The sequence below is a fragment of the Mytilus edulis genome, chromosome 4 (assembly GCF_963676685.1).
Source record: "Mytilus edulis chromosome 4, xbMytEdul2.2, whole genome shotgun sequence".
NCBI classification, from domain to species: domain Eukaryota; kingdom Metazoa; phylum Mollusca; class Bivalvia; order Mytilida; family Mytilidae; genus Mytilus; species Mytilus edulis.
This window is the reverse complement of record NC_092347.1, coordinates 89,316,612-89,337,771: the sequence shown is the minus strand read 5'-3', so window position 1 is coordinate 89,337,771 and position 21,160 is coordinate 89,316,612. Positions and strand designations below refer to the sequence as shown.

Here is a 21,160-nt window from a genome sequence, read left to right as displayed (position 1 = left end):
AGAGAAAACCATAGACCTTCGATAGGAAAACTGACAATCCTAGTCAATTAATATTGGAGTCGAGTGTACCCGCATGAGCGGGGTTCGACCTCACAACCCCAGCGTAGACTGGCTAGTGATTCCAGTAGTAACTAATTAGACCACTCGGCCAGCGAGGCCCCGATTAAAGAAGTACAAACGGTTTTTGTGATAAAACAATTAAAAAAAAGACTAAATGTGTTGTTGTTGAAAGCCAATTTACAGTTCAGCTAAATAAGTAAATGTAAAACGAATTCTTTGAACGATTGTAAGAACACACTCTCTGATGATCTGTTATGTCAAACAACGGCATGCTTATTTTGTTTATTTCAATATATAAATCATACTTTATATCACACTTAAATCAAATAAATTGCAACTGACATTTTACAAAACCAATAACATCTTTATGAGATAATTTAATTATAGGATATGATCAAGACATTTTCATGACATAGGACAATCCAAATGTATCATTTAAAGCTTTTCGTAAAAAAAAAAAAAAAATTGAGATAAGCTCATTGGTTAACATACAAATGAATATTTATTGACGTGAAAATACGCATCTAACGAGAAGTATACTGGTTATGACACGGTTAGGACGGTTATAAAAAACTTATCACATTACGTCTATATGTTAACGATAATTGCGCAAACAACAGTAACATGCATGAGTATTTTGTAGGATAAAATTATGATACAATGATTAAGCAAATGATTCACTCGGCTGTAGCAGCTGCAGTACTTTTGACACAATGTACAAACACTCTGAAAGTTAAATTACAGAAATATGAAAATGCGAAAAATACATGTATTATAAATGGAACACCGATTAGAACATTTACTGCAAGAACAGTACGCGAATGTGCTAGTTTATGTACCATTGATGATAGTTGCTTTTCTGCTAACTTTGAATCCATGTCAGGACAGTGTAATTTCTACTCTACTTTCTATCCGATCACTGGACCCTGTATGCGATCTGAAACCATCAGAAAGACCCCCATTACAGGTAAGATTAATGAAAATATAATTATATAAACACACAATTTTCGACATTCTTATGATTAAAGGAAAATTAAATTTTCTAAATAAAACAAAATGACTTTTTCAACTGATTGCTACTGTTCGATTCTTTTAATAACAGACAACTGTATTTTTGAGTTGCCAAAAAATAAAACAAAACAATATTCGGATGACCTTACATTTGTATTTGGAATACTCTTAAGTTTTATTTAAATCCTATTTTGTTGCTTGATTCCCCTATCTTGACAAACACTACATAAGAACAAAGTCAAACGAATTAACAAAAACATATAGATATAAAGAACTTATAGAAATAAAGAAATGGATAACAAAAATAAATTAAACAAAACAAACCTAAAATATAAAAAATCAAGGAAATGGTTCTTTTTCTAAGACTATTCTTAGCCCCTCTTTGTATACAATCCGACTTGAATCTGTTCGACATTCCGCCCTGATATCTCTAAATACAAATTGTATTGTGTCATCTCACACACTTTTCGGAATAATATTTTTCCAATAGATTGTCATTTTGGACTTTATCTGATATGAAATTAAGGTAAGGTTACTATAGCACGGTTTGGTAAGATTACCAATTTATAGAATGGTTATTCGGCTTCATTTTCTTTCAACGTTATGTAGAATATATATTTATAAGCATTTGATTGAATTTCTATTTTTAAACCAGTGACTGGTCAAAATCTACTGATTGATTCAAGCGTTCATGTAAAAAGAGATGTATATATTTAATTGGTTGCTTGTATACAGTATCAGTATACAGCGAAACTTTGAGTATCAACATAAAGCAAACATGCTTTAGTGACAGTTTTAACAGAAAGAATTTGATCTTGTAATACTGAGATACTTTAATTATATTATATTTTTACATCATTTATGTTTTTTCTGATAAAGAAGAATGTTTATGTTTTTATTCAACTTTTATCTCGTCATAAAAAAGCTTCTGTCCAAATTTCAATTAAAGTTATCGTTTTGTCACAGTGAAACTTCATTGCAATTACATATCTCGATGAATATGCTACTTCGGTTCATTTTCACATAGTCCCGATTTCATATTCATATTGTAAAAGGAGTGCACTTCTAATGCAAAACAAAAATAAAATGCTGTAGCCTAAATATGAGATTAATTCTTTTAATTTTTGAACCTGTCTGTTGTATGGTTTGCCGTCCTAATTAAGTTTGCTTTTCTACAGCAAACTATAGTTGCTAACATTTATTTCGCTTGGACTCTAGTTTACAGATGTCTCACTGGCTTTTAACCTATATCTCTATATGTTCATAGTAAAAGCGAAAATACGTATTTTAACGTGACAATACTTATTTTAACGTGGCAATACTTATTTTAACGTGACAATACTTATTTTAACTTGACAACACTTATTTTAAATAACAATACTTATTTTAACGTGACAATACTTATTTTAACAGGACAATACTTATTTTAACGTGACAATACTTATTTTAACTTGACAACACTTATTTTAAATAACAATACTTATTTTAACGTGACAATAATTTTTTTAACGTGACAATACTTATTTTAAATAACAATACTTATTTTAACGTGACAATACTTATTTTAACGTGACAATACTTATTTTAACGAGACAATCACAAATTTTTTGATAAGTTTGTATGTCTGTGTGTAAGGTTTAATCCTACATCACATGCACACGGAAATGCCTGTACCAAGTCAGGAATATGACATTTGTTTTCCATTCTTTTGATTTGTTTGAGCTATTCATTTTACCTTATTATGGTGTCTCTCATTAAACACGATACCGAGGAAGGAATATACATCTTTGATCTCAGTATAAACATTTTAATTTCATAGCAACTGAATCATCGTTTTAATTGTCCTGTCATGAAAACATACCTATAATGTTTTATGCCTAACTGTTTTTTGACGGTTTGAATTCTTAAATTCAAGCTTAAAATTTTAGAATTGCATTTAGAGCTAATTCCACAATGTTTCAGCATATCTGAACCTTTGACATTGGCAATTCATTTGATCTGGAAACGGCAATTGGAAGGCACGTCAATCATAGCTTCTTTCCTGAATCATTATTGATTGAAATAGCATTGTAGTTTAGTGCTTATTGGTGTTTATTTGTTCACAAATTACAATAATTGCCGCGACAAAGCCTTTTTGTGCTGATGTGGCGTAAAGCAACCACCAATCAATCAACCTATTAATATTACAGTACTAATGTACCACTTTTAATATGATACGTTACACGAATCAGATTGCAGATGCCTTGTCAGATTAACTAATTTAGGAAATAAACTACACGTTTTCTGCCTATTAGTTCATAAAATAGACAAACATTTTATGACTTTAAGTTTTGAATTCAAATAAAAAAGCCATCACTAGTTTGAGTAAATAAAAAAAAGTATGAAATAACGCCTTATTTTATTAGTATCAGATACATTGTAAGATAAATATTTATATCAAATGCATTCATTTTAAGAAATTAGTTCGATTAAGTAATAGCTGCATGACTCACTTTTCATTTTAGGAATTATATATATTGATAGTAAAATATTGTTTGGTAAAAAATAAAAATCCTCAGAATCTTGCAATACTTACTACCACTTTTGAAAGTAAAACGGTAGAAAATTTGCACAATGTCGGTTTATAGTATAGTAATTGTTCTAAATAATAAGGATGTTCTTATCCCAAGCAGACAACCCTAGCCGTATTTTACACAACCTTTTTGAACTTTTGATCCTCAGTGCTGTACAGTTTTGTACTTGTTTTGACTTTCGAACATTTATATCTGGGTGTCACTGGTAAGTCTTGTGTGGACGGGGCGCGCTTCTGGCGTATTGAATTTAAAACCTGGTGCCTTTTGTTAGCTATTATTCATGTGTTTCTTTGTCTAATATGTTCTCGTATTTGTTTGTATTGTAGTCCTGTAATGTTATGTTGTGATTTTAATGTTATATTTAACATTGCCATTAAAGCGGGAGGTTTGGCATGCCACAAAACTAGGTTCAACCCACCATTTTTTTCTTTTAAAAAATGTCCTGTACCAAGTCAGGAATATGGCCATTGTTATATTATAGTTCGTTTCTGTGTGTGTTACATTTTAACGTTGTGTCGTTTGTTTTCTCTTATATTTGAGTGTGAACTCACATTACCATAAGACGTGTCACGGTACTTTTCTATCCCAAATTCATGTATTTGGTTTTGATGTTATATTTGTTGTTCTCATCGGATTTTGTCTAATGCTAAGTCCGTTTCTGTGTGTGTTACATTTTAATGTTGTGTCGTTGTTCTCCTCTTACATTTAATGCGTTTCCCTCAGTTTTAGTTTGTTACCCCGATTTTGTTTTTTGTCCATCGATTTACGAGTTTTGAACAGGGTATACTACTGTTGCCTTTATAGTCTTCAATTAAATGTGAATACATTCTCTCTAGGTACAATCTAATATTGAGATGATATATTGTAGTCAATAGCAGAATTTGAATACCATATTTAAAAACAATAGCATTTTACGAGTTAAATAATTAAGTATTTTGTAAATTTAGTCGTAGTGCAGTAGTGTTTATAAGGTCATTAGGTTGCGAAATGGCAAGTCGTTACAAAAGACCAAAAAAAATCAGCTCATAAGAAAAAAAAAACATAAAAGAGGAGTAAAAGATACCAGAGAGATATTCAAACTCATAAATCGAAAACAAACCTACAACGCCCTAGCTAAAGACAAATAAACATACAATAGAACACAAAACACAACATAAATACTAAGCAACAGGCATCCTCTAAAAAACTGGGAGAGCTCTCAGGTGCTCCGAAAGGATAATCAGATCCTGCTCCACATATGACATCCGCTGTGTTGCTCATAGAACACACGAGGTAAAACTCTAATTCGGTAAGTTATATTCGTGAAATGGGAACGGGGTTGTGACTACGGAACAAATCCGCTATCATCTGTGAAACGGTTATTCCATAACTGTCACCCAACTCGTGATGGCGTCCGTAAAATTTACGAAGTCGTGATTTCAACTTCATCATTTGGAACTCTTGATTTAATAGCTATCTAATGAGCAGCAACCCTCTATCAAGGGAACTATGATAGAAAATACAAGCCCGGTTATATCGTATCAATTGGAAGCTAATTATAAAATACTGAACTCATGTAACAACAACTTATCGGTTTATTAAAGCTTTCGAAATCATTAACAAAGGGGTGGAGGTGAAGTATGCATCACTATGATACATTTGGCATATGTTTACTGCCGTAGTTCTTTAAATATAAATGTAACCACAAACGATCTGTCGTAATGTTCAAGCTTAAAGACAAACACTGTTACGTGACAGTGACGATAAAATATCTTTTTAAGAAAAAAATTAAAATCGCAAAAATACTGAACTCCGATGAATATTTAAAACTGAAAGTCCCTAATTAAATGGCACAATCAATAGTGCAAACACATCAAACGAATGGATTACAACAGTGTTTTTTCGGGGTTTCGATACCTTGCTATTGATATAAACAATGTGAAATTAAATGCCTATTACTAAATCATTACATTGCTATATCTCGATCTGTATTATAAAAATGGCATTATTTATTATGTCATCTTTATTCGATACTGGTCTACAATATATGTCATTCAAGTTGTATTTATTATTTCATTTATTTGAACTTTTGTCTGCAGGGTTTAAGAACATCAGTTGTTCGACCTGCTAGTCAAAGGCGTTTGTTAAAATACTTTTTCACTTTTTTTGTTTTTTTTGAAAATGTTGTGTGTGCTGTATTTAAACCCCTCTACCACGATATTTTTTACATCCACACGTATAAAAATTGCGTTTCTTTCCAAAGCAATCATAGGTTTGAATGTTGTATTCAATTTAGACTCTTAATATTATTTTATTTATATGTAAATGTTACATTTAGAGCTTTCCCCGCAAAATTGATCATAATATCCGGCGCCTAATTGCTTGGTGCTAATAGTCTAATGCAAAACTTTGTGGTTGAGTAAACAGCACTGTTCTGTTGTTCAGTTTTTTTCATTCAACACCTTATGAAGCTTTAAACTTACCAATTTAATTTTAACGAAAGTTATTGTTTTTCAATCAATCGTGATTTAGGAATGAAGTATGTGACTGCTTGCCAATTAAATGATAAATAGCAATAAGATTAGAACTTTTCATTTGATGATGAGAGATTCAGTATCTAATTTGAAATTAATTATTAGGAAAAGAATATAACGATTTTTTTTAATTCAAATTTATTTTTAATTTTTTAATTAATGGAACTGATAATGAATATTTTTCTTTAAATTAGTATTCGCCCTTAATTTGCATGAACTCTAATAACTGCTTTGTTTGATACTCTTAGTTCGACCAATCGATTTTTTCTCTCTATTGAATCAATAAATGGAAGAAACAAATCCAATTTTGTGTTACAAATATTGATACTGTGAATATGACATGATGTTTTATTTGACTTTTGAACAACACTACGGCCTTATTAGTTTTTATACGAGTACGTATTTTGCTTAAGTTGTACATATACAAATGAGTTTTGATACGAAATAAGTTAGTAAATGCCTAATTTTATAACCCCCCAAAAAGAGAGAGAGAGAGAGAGAGAGAGAGAGAGAGAGAGAGAGAGAGAGAGAGAGAGAGAGAGAGAGAGAGAGAGAGAGAGAGAGAGAGAAGAGAGAGAGAGAGAGAGAGAGACACACACTCAGAGACTCCTTATAAGTTTCAAGATAAAACCTAAAATTTAAATTTAAACAAGGACAGTTACAGGTCTACTTGCGCCACACGCTCTATTTAACCTATCACAGTAGTTAAAGAACATACAAACATGTTTCAAGATTGTTTCAAAAGAAAATTATGAAGTATGAACTACGGCACGAGTTAAAGGATATCAAGCGTTGGCAATAATGCATACTATCTTTCGGTACTGATTTTTCTGGTATCACATCATTTGTTCCGAGAAAACTGATAACTTAAAGGTCGATCAATAAAAGACTTAAGATAAACTACAACTTATACATAAAGTTTAAGTTTTTCCATTAAAAACGGTAGGGCGCTCATCCACGAGGATTTATTTTTATAGTACTAGTAGACTAGTAGTGGGAAATTAATTTGAACTGATGTTACTTCTCACAAGTTTCAAGGTAGATGGCATATCTGCCTATTTGATGTTTACTCTTGTATAAAGAAGACACAATTCTTTTGATTTCGATTGAAATCACTTTACTTATTAAGCTACGGATGTGTTCTACTCATATAACATATATATCTTGAAAAACTTATGTATTAATTAAAAAAATGCTATGTTATGGATGTTCGTAACATTTCTATTTCCGTTTTGTGCTTTTTAAAGATTTCTGTGAATCAGGAACTTTTAATGCACTTGACATTTTACATCAATCGATTTATTTTTAATACAATGTTTTTTTAATTTCTTTTCCCTGCTTTGTAACTTGAAAGTAATGAGCTGTCTAGATCGCTAAAATGTGTTTAATATTAATTAAGTCATCATTAAGAGAACCAACATTCATGAAAACAGTAAACTCTTTACTGTAAAAATTGTCTATTGGTATTTTGTACCGAAAAAAAAAATGGAAAATCAAAACGGGGGTTGTCCGGTTACCTTCAATCATATAGCATTGTGATATAAAGAATTAATCTGGCATAATTTTAATAGAGGACTCCAAACAGTATATGTATTGTATGTAAAAATTATCAACCCTTGTATTAATTCCCAAAGAAGTTTACATTCTTCAAGTTGAGATAAGCAAATCGATCAACATGATTACACAAGTTGAAGGTGTACTTACGATGGTGCTGCCCAGTGCAAATTAATACAGCTAACATCTGAGATCTTAGATATCATTTTTAAATCCCCAAATGATTTGGAACTGACGCCCGTCAATAAAAGAAAAAAAAAGCAAGTAATCAAAATTCAAGAAAGTTTTAGTATTATTCAAAGAATCTAGTTTCAGGCAAAAACTTAATATCTACAAATAAACTCGTCATAGATACCAGGACTAAATTTTATATATACGCCAGACGCGCTTTTCGTCTACAAAAGACTCATCAGTGACGCTCGAGTCCAATAAAGTTAAAAAAAAAAAAAGAAAAAAAAAAGCCAAATAAAGTACGAAGTTTAAGAGTGACTAGTTCAATCTAAGGCTGAGGAGTCATGTGACGTTGATTAGCGGGAAACGAGAACCGGATCCGAATGATGCAGTTATCATGTCTCTTTCATTAAATTTATTTATCTTATAAATGATCATGAGATAAACCGTATTATATTGAGAACCACATATTGTATTCGAATTGTATATTTCTTATTACTTTTAAGTTGTAACAGACTCCTTACATACGTAGTGAGGGGAAAATAAAGGCAATAGGAGTATACTGATTCAAGTTGAGATAAGCAAATCGATCAACATGATTGAGTTGAAGGTGTACTAGGGATGTTGCATAGTGCAAATAAATAGGCTAACATCTGAGACCTTAGATATCCTTTTTAAATCTCCAAATAAATTGTAATTGACGCCTGTCAATAATAGAAAGAAAAAAACGGACTATCAAAATTTATTTTGAAAACCTCATATTGTATTCGAATTGTATAGTTCCATAACCTTTAAGTTGTTACAGACTCTTTTAATCAGTTTTGAGGTGAAGATAAAGGCAACAGTACAAATTGCTGTTCAAAAGTCACAAATCGATTAAACGAAAACAAATCCGGGTTACAACCTTAAACTGAGGGAAACACATCAACAATAAGAAAAAAAAAATAACAACTGGAACACTGAAGTTCAACAAAAAAAACCAACAAACGTCAACATACATAGAAACAAACTATTTGATAACAACTGCCATATTCCTCACTTGGTACAATTTTTTAAAGATAAAATGGTGAGTAGAACCTAGTTTAATAGGTAGCCAAATCGCCCGCGTTATGAAAATGTTACAAATATCACTGTAATGGTAACACTTTGAGACAGAAATACAGCACATACAAAAACAAGCACATTTATTTTAAAGAAACGCACAAATAAATAATACAATACTCGACAAAACATGTAAACTGCATAACAACAACGAAAATATTACATCAACGACAAACAACACAATGTAAACAGGATCATATTTAGACAAAAAACTATGCTGAATTTTACGTGCCACGAAATTTAGGAAGTATCATTTTCGTTTTAAATTTTAAATGTTAACGTTATTTCCAAAACACCAAACAATAACACTCTACACCAAACTTTTGTGTTTAAGGATGTTCACTGCTCAGTTTCAAAATAAATAACTTTTCATAAAACTAGTATGTATTGATAGGGAATAAATTGAGGAATCAAAAAAGCAAAAAAAATATAGGGGTCAATGTGCTTGTTTTCGAGATATGAACCATTGGAATTTTGGCGGGAAAATATTCTCTCTTGATTTTTCCTAGCTTTATCATTGTCCAGTTAAAGTTCTCAAATACTATTAAAAATAAATAAAATTTTATAAGACTTTAACTAATGACTTATAATTATACATGTAAAAGATTTATGAAAAGAAAAATGGGGGTTCATGGGGATTTTTTTTAATGCATTCAAATGGATAAAACTAGAGGATTCCGAAAATCTGACAAAAATTCCAAAACATGACAAGCAGACATCCTTAAGCAAAACATAAGAAATACTCATATTTTTATTTCTAAAGACTGGAGTGTTCTAGATTGGGTTTTCTATACTGTTTTTTGTCTCCTTTTTTAAACATTTTTTTTGACATGACGTGAGCAGTATGTCTCCGATTTTTGAGTTTGGATATCTCTTTTGATTCTTCCGCATCTATGCTTCCGCGTCTATGTTTCTTTGGCAATCTATAACATATTTACAAGCATTTTTTTACCTGTTATGGCCTCGTGTACATTTGTATTAAAACCCAATGTCTTATTGGAGGAATATTTCACTGGCGTTGGAATTCACTGATATATTGTCAATCGTTTTTAAAAGAAAAGTTTGTTAGATTGTTTAAATACACTTTCCCACTAAGGTCAAATTCTGTATCAAAAAAAAAAAAAATAGCTTTCATAGATATGAGCATTTGAAAAACTTTTGTTTTAAAAGTGTATTAATTGTATTTGACATCAGTATTATAAACCAGTGCGTTTAGTATTTCGATATTAGACCATGACCAAATCCAAAACATTATTTTAGACTTTTGTCAACTTCTTCTTTCTAAAGCAGCATAACAATGTCAAGCGTTTGACATCCGAAAAGATACCGATCAACATAGATATATATTTTTATTTAGATAATGCAGTTGTTAACCTAATAAACCTGAAAAGTACAAACACACCAGGATATAATTTCCTGCGTTTAATGAATAAAGTTTCATCGATCACTGTAAATGTCGAGAACGTGAAAATCAAGCATGAACTGAAACGTTTGAATTAGAAACATAAAGAACATTCAAATCAATCCGGAATTTATATGTAAGAAATGTATTATGCAGAGAAAATAACTAATGTTTTGTAGATTTATCCTCATCTGGGTACAACAAACTCATCAAAGATACAAAGCTAAAAATTATAGATACACGACGTGCGTTTCGTCTTAAAAAAACTAACCAGTTGTGCTCAAAGCAAATGAATTTGAAAACTAGAACGTGACAAAACAATTTGTTTTACCAGCATATTTTATGCGTTCACTTCTGCATACATTTATAACATTTAAAAATGTTTCAGCACACATTACAAGTGCAAAGTTCTCAAAAAAATATTTGATCAATATTTCATATCCGTGTAAAAGATAGAAATTGATTGTAAAGATAAATGAATTTCCAACAAAACATGTATACATAATATTCTTTTCTAATCAAATATTGAAATACATGATTGGTATAAATTTAAAAGACTAGGTGAAAGGAAATTAGGAAAACAGTTTCAAGTATTGTAAACATATATAAAATTATATAAAGTTCTAGTTTAAGGCAAATGTGATGGCAACACAAAGAAAAACATAATTTGTTATACTGAATCTAACCTGTTTAAATATTGTAAACAAAACGCGCGTATGGCGTATAAAGACAACAGTAGTAGATTGAAATAAACAATTAATTTCCCCATAGGCGACAATGGTAGCCTTTTTCGAGATACAGACTTTAGAAAGTTGATTTTTTTAACGAATCCTTGCTAGAATCAAAGAAAAGTTATTAGAACAGCATTTTTTGGTTAAAAAAATATAAGTTCGCGTTGCTTTTCTTAGCATATTTTGTACTTATCTCCCATGCCTATATATTTTGCCCTAAAAATACGTGTCTTGTCCTAGCGTTGAAAAGTCATCTCAGTGCCTTTAGGGCTACGGAATAATTTTTATTTTGCCTTTTGTATAAAGCAGAGTGCACGAAATCTCTAATAATAAAAAATAACGGGCGCACATATTGACCAATCAGGATTCGCCATACTCTTAATTCTGAATACCATGTTATAAAATGGCTGCCCCCATAAAATATAATGGTGTATTGTAACCTAGTATATACCATGTATACCGTTATTGAAAAGTCAATTTGATTAAGAGAAAACAAATCCCAATTATATTGTGTATCTTAGATGAGTTTATTTTCTACATACTTTAAAATAAGGGATATCAATTGTAATTTCTGGTTTTCAAAATTTCATATGCAGTTTAAAATAATAGGTTGCTTCACTATTTTCAAAAAAATGTTTTTCGTATTTAATTTAATATGTTAACAAAACCCACTAGCCCCATTTTACACAACGTCACGGCACGTTCGATTTAAAAGTATCAATAAAATTCACACAAAATTTCAAAGGTCATTAAGGAGGGATTTCGAATCAAAATGATATAGGCCTCTGAGTTATATCACCATTTTCTACATTTGAAAATGCCTGTACCAAGTAAGGAATATGACAGTTCTTGTCCATTCGTTTTTGATGCGTTTTGTTATTTGATTTTGCCATGTGATTATGGACTTTCCGAATTGATTTTCCTCTAAGTTCAGTATTTTTGTGATTTTAATTTTCACCATACAACGCATAAAGAACTTTCCAATGAGCTATTCACTTTTAGAGACGTCGTATTATTTTATAAAATTGTCACGTCGGAACTATCAATTTGGCAAAGTTTGTGTACTTTAATTTCAATTTATAGACCCAAGTGAAAACAAAAAAAGTGAAGATTTGAAATATGATCCTGACCTTTGACCTTGATCTTTTATTTCTTTTGAGGGACAACATTCCTGATATAAAATGACCATATGTTTTTAAAACTAACATTCCACCGTAGGGACATGGCTGTACCAAGTCAGAAATATGACAGTTGTTTTCCAATTGTTTGATGTGATTGAACTTTTGATTTTGACATTCGATAAGGGACTTTCTGATATAAATTTTCCTGAGAGTTCGGTGTTTGTGGTATTTTACTTTTATGACAATCCACTGTTATGCTGAATAAAGGCAACATCATAACAAGTTATCCCTTCTCATGATAGTCAGATGCAATCTCTAGCTATAGTCGCATGACCGTCATAGTCACAGATAACTACTTATGATATACAATTATCAACAATAACAACAATAACAATATACTTTATTTGGAAACACTGAGGCACATATTTACATTTGTAACAAAAGGCAAAATACATAGTCATATTATTTCAACTTCAAAACAATGTTTACAAATAACCATAACCTTAAACACGTCCTTTCTTCTCCGTAATTTGTGACATTAACATTTTGACAAATCAACGAAGTATGCTTATCAACATCACCGTGTTTGCATTTACCATTATCAATATGAGGGGTGATAAATTTAGAGCAGGATATGCTTACCTTTCCGGAGCACATGATACGTCCCCAATTCGGTTGTTGGTCCGTGTTGCTCTGTCTTTCGTTTTCTAAATTTGTAATCTTTAATCTTTTTCTTTGTGTTTAAAATCTGAATTATTTTCTTCAAAAATAATTATAAATTGGTAAACAAAATGTGCTGAGAGGTATACAAGCGAGCGGTTTAGACAGCTATATAACCAGGTTTAATCCACCATTTTATACATAAGAAAAGGTTTGTATCAAGGCAGGAATATGATATTTGTTCTCCATTCCTTTGATGTGTTGGAGCTTTTGATTTTATTATGTGATTAGGGACTTTTCGTTTTGAATTTTGCTCGGAGTAATAAAAACCAAAAACAATTTATCTATTAAATTCAATATGATTAACTGTCCTCGATTTAAAAAATAATTTGTTCTGATAATTTGAAATACACTTAACGACAATAAATACTTCCAAAGCTTGGTATTCTAATATTTCTATTGTAAATTGAAAGAACCTTGTTGAAATATTTCGAAATAAAACAATAATTATTGGAGCACACCCAGATGAGATTTTCAGAAAAAAAATCCCAATCTACCTTTTAAATATGTTTTTTTTTCTATTTTAGTAGAAACTTAAATATAAAAAGTCATTAGCAATATTTTCAATATATGATATTGAACAAAAGTATAAATATTCAGTTGGAGCTGTTTCATAGTTTTAAACAATAAGCATGCATTTTACATAGAAATAATAAACCTAACGGGACATCGAAACATACTTTACATGTCAGCCTGTAATTGAAATCGATCAGTGATGTAACAAAGTTGTTTATTCCATTGTTTGTTCAACATGTGTTAAATTGAAATAGTTATACTCTTACCATTTTAGTACCTTAGCCGTATTTGGCACAACTTTTTGGAATTTTGGATCCTCAATGCTCTTCAACTTTGTATTTATTTGGCTTTTTAACTATTTTGATATGAGCGTCACTAATGAGTCTTATGTAGACGAAACGCGCGTCTGGCGTATAGAATTATAATCCTGATACTTTTGATACCTATTAGTACTGGTATATTGAAATTAAAATTTCATACATGACACGCCCATTTGAAACATCAATTTTGAAAATAAGGTGCATCAAAACAAATTCCGTATCTAACGAATTTCAATTGTCTCTATCTGCCGTATTTACAGGGAATATATATTAATCTTTTAAAAATCAATGCATACCTTATTTTGACAATATATTAACCACTTATACTTGCAGTAGAAAACAGATAGGTATCTTAAAAAATAAATCATATTAAGGGTAAATTTCATAATCTCCCGTTTCCCGAATTTAATGCATCTGTATACAAGTGGGAGGTTTAACTAATTACATATAAGAAAATGCCTGTAACAAGTCAGGAATATGACATTCGTTATTCTTTTGAAGTGTTTGAGCTTATGATTTTGCCGTTTAATTAAGGAATACTAAACGTTATTTTTGTTATTTTACTTTTTATCGTATGTTATCACAATAATATTAATAATGTGTATGTGAGATAAGTCAAATACTCATGTGAACTAAATGTTATGATTTCCGGACATCCATTATAAGTAATTATTCACTTTAAACCCTTCCGTATTACGGAGTGAAAAATAGACAACATAATTTGAAGTATTACAAATGTTTTCGGAAAGGTAATATTTATATAGAACTTTTAAGGATTATGTCGGTTAAAACGCAAAAAAAGCCCGTAGATACTCTTTCTGAATGAATTAAAACCGTGAGATCGTTGATACAAATCAGTAAGAAAAAAAAAGCAACTGAATGGGACTATCAATATCCATGCTACGTCAATCTATATAAAGACCGAAATGTTTCAAAACACTTGTCCAACCTACATGACAAGTAGGTTGTTGTCCTCGCTGATAATGCCATAAACAACATCGGATTTGTGTGTAAACCACATTACATAAACTGCCTATTAAAAGAATTAGGTATTGACCGTCCCCTTGAAAATTCAACATATTCCCCACGACACTAACGAAAGAGGATATCCTGGATAATCATAGGTCCGTCCAATGTTCCTTTGGAATTTCAACCAAAGATGAAAAACTGGATTTTCAACCACCGTATTCGAGATCTTAACTGTATAAGTGTCCTTACAAATAACGGTATATAGCTGGTTCTTCAATGCGCTCCATGAAATCTCTTAATAAATGATTAAAATCCCTTTTGTAAAGCCGGGCTTCAAAGTTTTTGTATATGTATCTTATGTCTTAACTTTCGTACACTTTTCACGAATATATGACAAATCAAATAAGACTTGTTACCGATTTTGTACTAACATGAGCAACACGAAGGATGCCACATTTTGAGCCGGATCTGCTTACACTAACAATTTGTGAAATTAACATATATCTATATTTCAATTATTGTTTTAAATCATTGCAGAAACAAGCCAGACAGAGCTCTTCTCTACAACACCTGTAGACGTAACATCAATTGGATCAACTCACCAGGTGACCAGTATTTCTCCAATCGGAGGTAGATATTTCTAAAATTCGTTAATATTTGAAAATATCCTTCATTAATTCTGAGGAAATTTTACTCAACTGTAAATACTTATCAGCCAAACTATAGTTAAGATGAATATAGTGACCACCCGCTCTAATATTACTACCAGGCTAAACAGTGTCACGTCCGCTTGAAGTCACATGATTTAGACCGATAATATTTATCGAACATTTGCGAGTGTGAGAAGCATTTGAACATATTTTAAACACTTTAAACGTTCTATCCAAAAACAGAGTGGTAGAAATTGACAACTCTATGCTGGTATATAAGACCGAAAATTTAATCAGATAGGTTTCATAACTGTATCATAACTGTTTGCTGTTTTAACCACAAACAAGGCATTCATACAGTCTTATTCTGTTCTCTTAACCAATGAGAATCGCCTTATACAATACGCTTGTCATTGTTGATGCTCATGGAAATCTACATTAACATACACAGTGTATGTATATGTTTACGCAGATACCAGGTTTAGCATTATTGTTTACTCAACATAAAAGAGAAGGATAATTAAATGTGATATACTTTATTTGTTTAAGGCAAACATTTAATGGTAAAGTTTCTTATTTGTAAAATAGATAGGAAACAATACAAAAAAAAAGGTATATGTCTGAAATCGACTGATGGTCTAATACGTCTGAATAGTGTATAATTCAGACTTTCTAGGTTTTAAGAGCATCGAGGACAAATAATCCTAAAAGTTTTTCCTAAGGTAATCTATTCCTGAAGTAGAAAAGCCTTAATATTTCAAATATTCAATAGTTTTGTAAACAGTTAATTTATAAATATGACTATATCAATGAGTTTCAATATATTCCTATTGTATAATTCGCTGATCTTAGCTCATTGTTGAAGGTCGTACGGTGACCTATAGTTGTTAATGTCTGTGTCATTTTGGTCTCTTGTGGACAGTTGTCTCATTGGCAATCATACCACATCTTCTTTTTTATATTAGCATATTTTACTTAGGATAGGTTTTGCTATTTAATTCATGTTTGTTTAATTCATATTGCTCCTCAAATATCAAAACTTTATGGATAGTGTTGTTATTTTGGTTTGAGAGTTATTGATGAATTGATATTCATAAATTATCATTTAACACATTATTTTTGTTTTTTTATTTGACCTTCAAACTTATTTTAATCGAGACTCTCTGATGAATATTATATAAACGAAATGCACGTCTAAGGTATATACTAATAATTTTTTGGCGGAAAAAATGCCATTAAGGAAGACAATTTCCAATGATTTTCAAATTTTCTAATTGCATTCTTCAATTTCTCCTTAAAGTTTGAAAACACTAGACAGGTTCCAAACAGTAGAAAATTTGACAAGACGGTGAATATGAACCTTTGGCCTTGACTTGTGACAATAGCATTTGAACTGAATACTGATGAAATATGTGTTACTGTAATATGCAAGAGGTAGAGTACTTATATTGTTTGATATTGTTGCTGGTAATAAATCATATTGACACCATGTTTCTCAATATCAGTGCAATAAGCACCCTCCTTATGACACAAATATATTTTATTGTAGAAACCAGCCAGGCAAAGTTATTGTCTACTTCTTCAGCAGAAGTAACAACAATTGGACTCACTAACTATGTGACTGGTATTTCTTCAACTGAAGGTAACTTACTTCTTTGATTATATATATTTAAAAAAGTATTTTGATCTTTATTGATAGCAGGAACATTGTTTTGTCCTTACATTCAGATTTGTTACAGTAACGTAACTCCTGGAATTTTGTCACAGTTGTTCCATTCACATTCCATTTCTAGTAAATGACAACTTCAAAAAAGAATGTTATTCTAAGTAAATAGAGGTGTTACGAAATTCATAAATCGATTGAGAAAACACAAATCCGGGTTACAATCTAAAACTGAGGGAAACAATCAAATATAAGAGGAGAACAATGACACAACAGAAATACTAAAATAAGATAACAAATGCTATACTTTGATGTACAAAAGGGCGACTAAAGTTTACCATTGTTCAAATGTTGTATTTCGATTAAGAAGTTACAAATCAAGATTACAAAAAAATACTGAAGTAATCGCATAATCTTCAAAAGATGTAAGACCAGGAAAGTTGTCATGGTAGGTGTCACCTGGTATGCATGCATGGTACGCAATCAGTCTGGCATCTTTTGAAGTTCATGCAGTTTCCGTTTTTTTATTTGTAAATTAAGGTTGTCTTCGGTAATTAAGGAGGTTTGCAAATCGTTAAATTATTGCTGCCTTAATAAACAATCGTAGTATTAAATAAACAACTTTCATCGAGAGGTTCCAGTATAACTGTTATTCTTCCACACTCATATTATCTGCGTAAACATTTTTCTCTAGAATCAAGTCTTCCGTATTGGTATTTTTGAGTCCTTCTTAATAATGGTTTGCATCTTTCAGAGTTAGTATTTTGATAGTAAAACAGGCCAGAGCGTTGGATTGATGTCTCGTTACACAAAATCACAAGCGATAATTATTCGTCAGAAGAACAAAAATGATTAATATTAATTTCTAATTTACCCCTCTCTTTATCCATTGACGACTTTATATAGAGGAACAATATTTATCGATGTAATACACACGTGTATGTGATATTTATTTCTGTTTTCAGCACTCTGTAATACAGCAACAGGATATACCTATGACACAAGCATGAACATTTGTTACAAAACTGTTGTAACTTTGAGATATTATACACCAGCTAAGGAACACTGTGTTTCAGACTCTGCACATCTCCTACTTATCGATTCTTTGGATGTGTACGGATGGGCTATGAATCAAATGGGTATGATTTGACACGTTAATTCTTTATAGTTAAGGAATTTTTATTGTATGTCAAACCTTACGCAAAGCCGTATAAATGTCTGAAAAGTGTTTTAGTTTTTAGAGCACCGGGTCGATACCGCTGTTGGTTAAATATCAGTCTCACACTGTTTCATCCGCTCAAAGGTCAATAATTCGGTATTGCCATGCTTTATAACAAAACTGTGGTTTAGAAATTAAGAGTCATTAATAAAGTAAGGTGTCAACTATCTCGACAAATTTTACAAAAGAGGCATATTATTAAGTTATTAAATTTTTTTATATTACGTCTCATAAAGAATAAAAATGGATCTATCATTACCCTCTAACATTAAGATTCGTTATATAAATGATGTCCTTTCAATAGATAATTCAAAGTTTAGTGACTTTGTTGGACACATTTACCCTATCCAATTGAAGGATACAGCATAAAAAGTTAACTCATCCTCAGATCTTGACTAACCTCTGTATACGGTATATATATATATCCAAGTTAAATCATCCTCAGATCTTGACTAACCTCTGTATACGGTATATATATATATCCAAGTTAAGTCATCCTCAGATCTTGACTAACCTCTGTATACGGTATATATATATATCCAAGTTAAGTCATCCTCAGATCTTGACTAACCTCTGTATACGGTATATATATATATCCAAGTTAAGTCATCCTCAGATCTTGACTAACCTCTGTATACGGTATATATATATATATCCAAGTTAAGTCATCCTCAGATCTTGACTAACCTCTGTATACGGTATATATATATCCAAGTTAACTCATCCTCAGATCTTGACTAACCTCTGTATACGGTATATATATATATCCAAGTTAAGTCATCCTCAGATCTTGACAAACCTCTGTATACGGTATATATATATATCCAAGTTAACTCATCCTCAGATCTTGACTAACCTCTGTATACGGTTTATATATATATCCAAGTTAACTCATCCTCAGATCTTGACTAACCTCTGTATACGGTATATATATATATATCCAAGTTAAGTCATCCTCAGATCTTGACTAACCTCTGTATACGGTTTATATATATATATCCAAGGTAAGTCATCCTCAGATCTTGACTAACCTCTGTATACGGTATATATATATATCCAATAGATATAGGAAGATGTGGTGTGAGTGCCAATGAGACAACTCTCCATACAAATAACAATTTAAAAAGTTAAAAAGTAAACCATTATAGTTTAAAGTACGGCCTTCAACACGGAGCCTTGGCTCACACCGAACAACAAGCTATAAAGGGCCCCAAAATTACTAGTGATTTTATTTTATCCTCGTATCCATGTTGTGATTATTGGTTCGTGCATTTCCTATTATGATTTCCTTGATAGAAAACTATTGAAAAAAAATAAGTGACGCAGTTTAAATCATTTACTATAAAACTTGAAGTAAGCTACAATGAGGTGGTAGACCGTTATGGAATATCTGTGTCATCATTCAAGACGGAAATGTTCCATTCGTCGAAACCACATTCCCGTTTTTTCCCTCGAACGTGACCTATAAAATAAAACTTATCACCGGATTCGTACTTAAATGATCATTAACCTCTGTTTTATGTGAGGTCCGAGTTAGTCTGTCTTTAATTTTCTATATTATGTTTTGTTTACTGCTATTGTCTCTTCTTAGTTTTTGTTTTTTTACTGTTATTGTCTCTTCTTAGCTTTCGGTTTTCGCCTCTCTTTAACACAAGACGTCTGATCTAATTTTTCTTTAAGTTTTAAGTTTTAAACCTCACTTCTTTCAATACTGACGAGAGAGATAAAATAAAGATTCATACAAATGCAACTATCAGTTCAGACAAATTACTTACTATTTATTCGAGTGTAGACGAAACCCGCGTCTGACTTACACCACTTAAATCCAGATATTCGTGATGTCGATGATGTTGTTTATTTGCATAGTAGTAGTACTTATAAGGGAAAAGTTTTATGTAATCTTATCAAATTTAATCCAATTTCTGTTTTTATTCTTCTTCAAATTATCGGTATTTAAAATGTGTCCACCTGCTTGATATAAAACAACTTTTGCTTTATTTCAGATGCGTACGGAATTCAACGTATTTATTTTCAAGGTGAACGAGTCGACCAATATTCACCTTTCTTGGATGATGAAGGCAATACTTTAATATATTTCAAATGGAATCCAGGGGAACCAGATGTTATAGGGAATTATTTACGAACGGATGGAACAACTAGACTAATGGAAACATCTTCGGGAAACTCCGAATATTCTTACATTTGTCAGATATATTAGCAATCAGTTGTTTTTTAATATAATAATATAGACGTTTAACATAATTTCTATTTAATGATAAATTTTCTGTACACTATCTTAATTCAGATGTTTATAAATTTTCAAAAGAAAGCTATCCACTAATACCCTTACCTAAAATAAACAGATTTTTCTGTTTTAGGTATGATATTATAATCTATCCTGATAATCCTCATGGAAAAATAATTTGGTAAGATGATACTTTCTTCTACTGCTATAGTATTTATCATTTTTCTTTTAGCTTACGTGTAAATGTATCTTCTTATATAATTGAGAATGGATATGAGGAATATGTCAGAGAGACAACAATCCGACCAAAGAGCAGATAACAGTCGAAGGCAACCAATTCATGCTGGTATCATTTCCAATGGTATCTTCTGTCATCTACCAAAATATCTGTGATTAGCTTTTTTTTTTTTTTTAATTTCTTTACATTGTTTCAAAATTCCGGATGATTTTAATGTGGATTAACTGTACATTCCTTTTTAGAATTGCATTAAGCTACACTATATTTTGGTTGTATGTGTCGTAAGTTTGTTTTAAATTTACCAAGTTTACGAGAGAGTGATATTACGCAGGATTTACCATTGTCATGAGCAGTATCATAGGGTTGACAAATAAAAAAATAAC

The 21,160-nt window shown here is 31.1% G+C and overlaps 1 protein-coding gene across 2 annotated transcripts; it reads left to right on the top strand.

Annotated features, from left to right (window-relative positions):
* The first annotated feature begins 607 nt into the window (after positions 1 to 607).
* On the top strand, positions 608 to 20,891 carry LOC139520943 (uncharacterized). 2 transcript variants are annotated; one of them, XM_071314046.1, is made up of 5 exons: positions 608 to 1,027; positions 15,300 to 15,392; positions 16,962 to 17,054; positions 18,041 to 18,214; positions 20,298 to 20,891. In XM_071314046.1, exons 1-5 carry the CDS (start codon positions 721 to 723, stop codon positions 20,510 to 20,512), a joined length of 882 nt encoding a protein of 293 aa, XP_071170147.1. In that variant the 5' UTR covers positions 608 to 720; the 3' UTR covers positions 20,513 to 20,891. The 2 variants fall into 2 exon arrangements, with proteins under 2 accessions (XP_071170147.1, XP_071170148.1); XM_071314047.1 differs by lacking the exon at positions 16,962 to 17,054 and having other exon boundaries at positions 609 to 1,027.
* Positions 20,892 to 21,160: the final 269 nt, after the last annotated feature.

Coding starts and splice junctions, on each gene's coding strand:
- LOC139520943 (XM_071314046.1), top strand. CDS start 721: ATGATTAAGCAAATGATTCACTCGGCTGTAGCAGCTGCAGTACTTTTG. Junction 1,028..15,299: donor CAGAAAGACCCCCATTACAG/GTAAGATTAATG, acceptor AAATCATTGCAG/AAACAAGCCAGACAGAGCTC. Junction 17,055..18,040: donor TGGTATTTCTTCAACTGAAG/GTAACTTACTTC, acceptor TTCTGTTTTCAG/CACTCTGTAATACAGCAACA.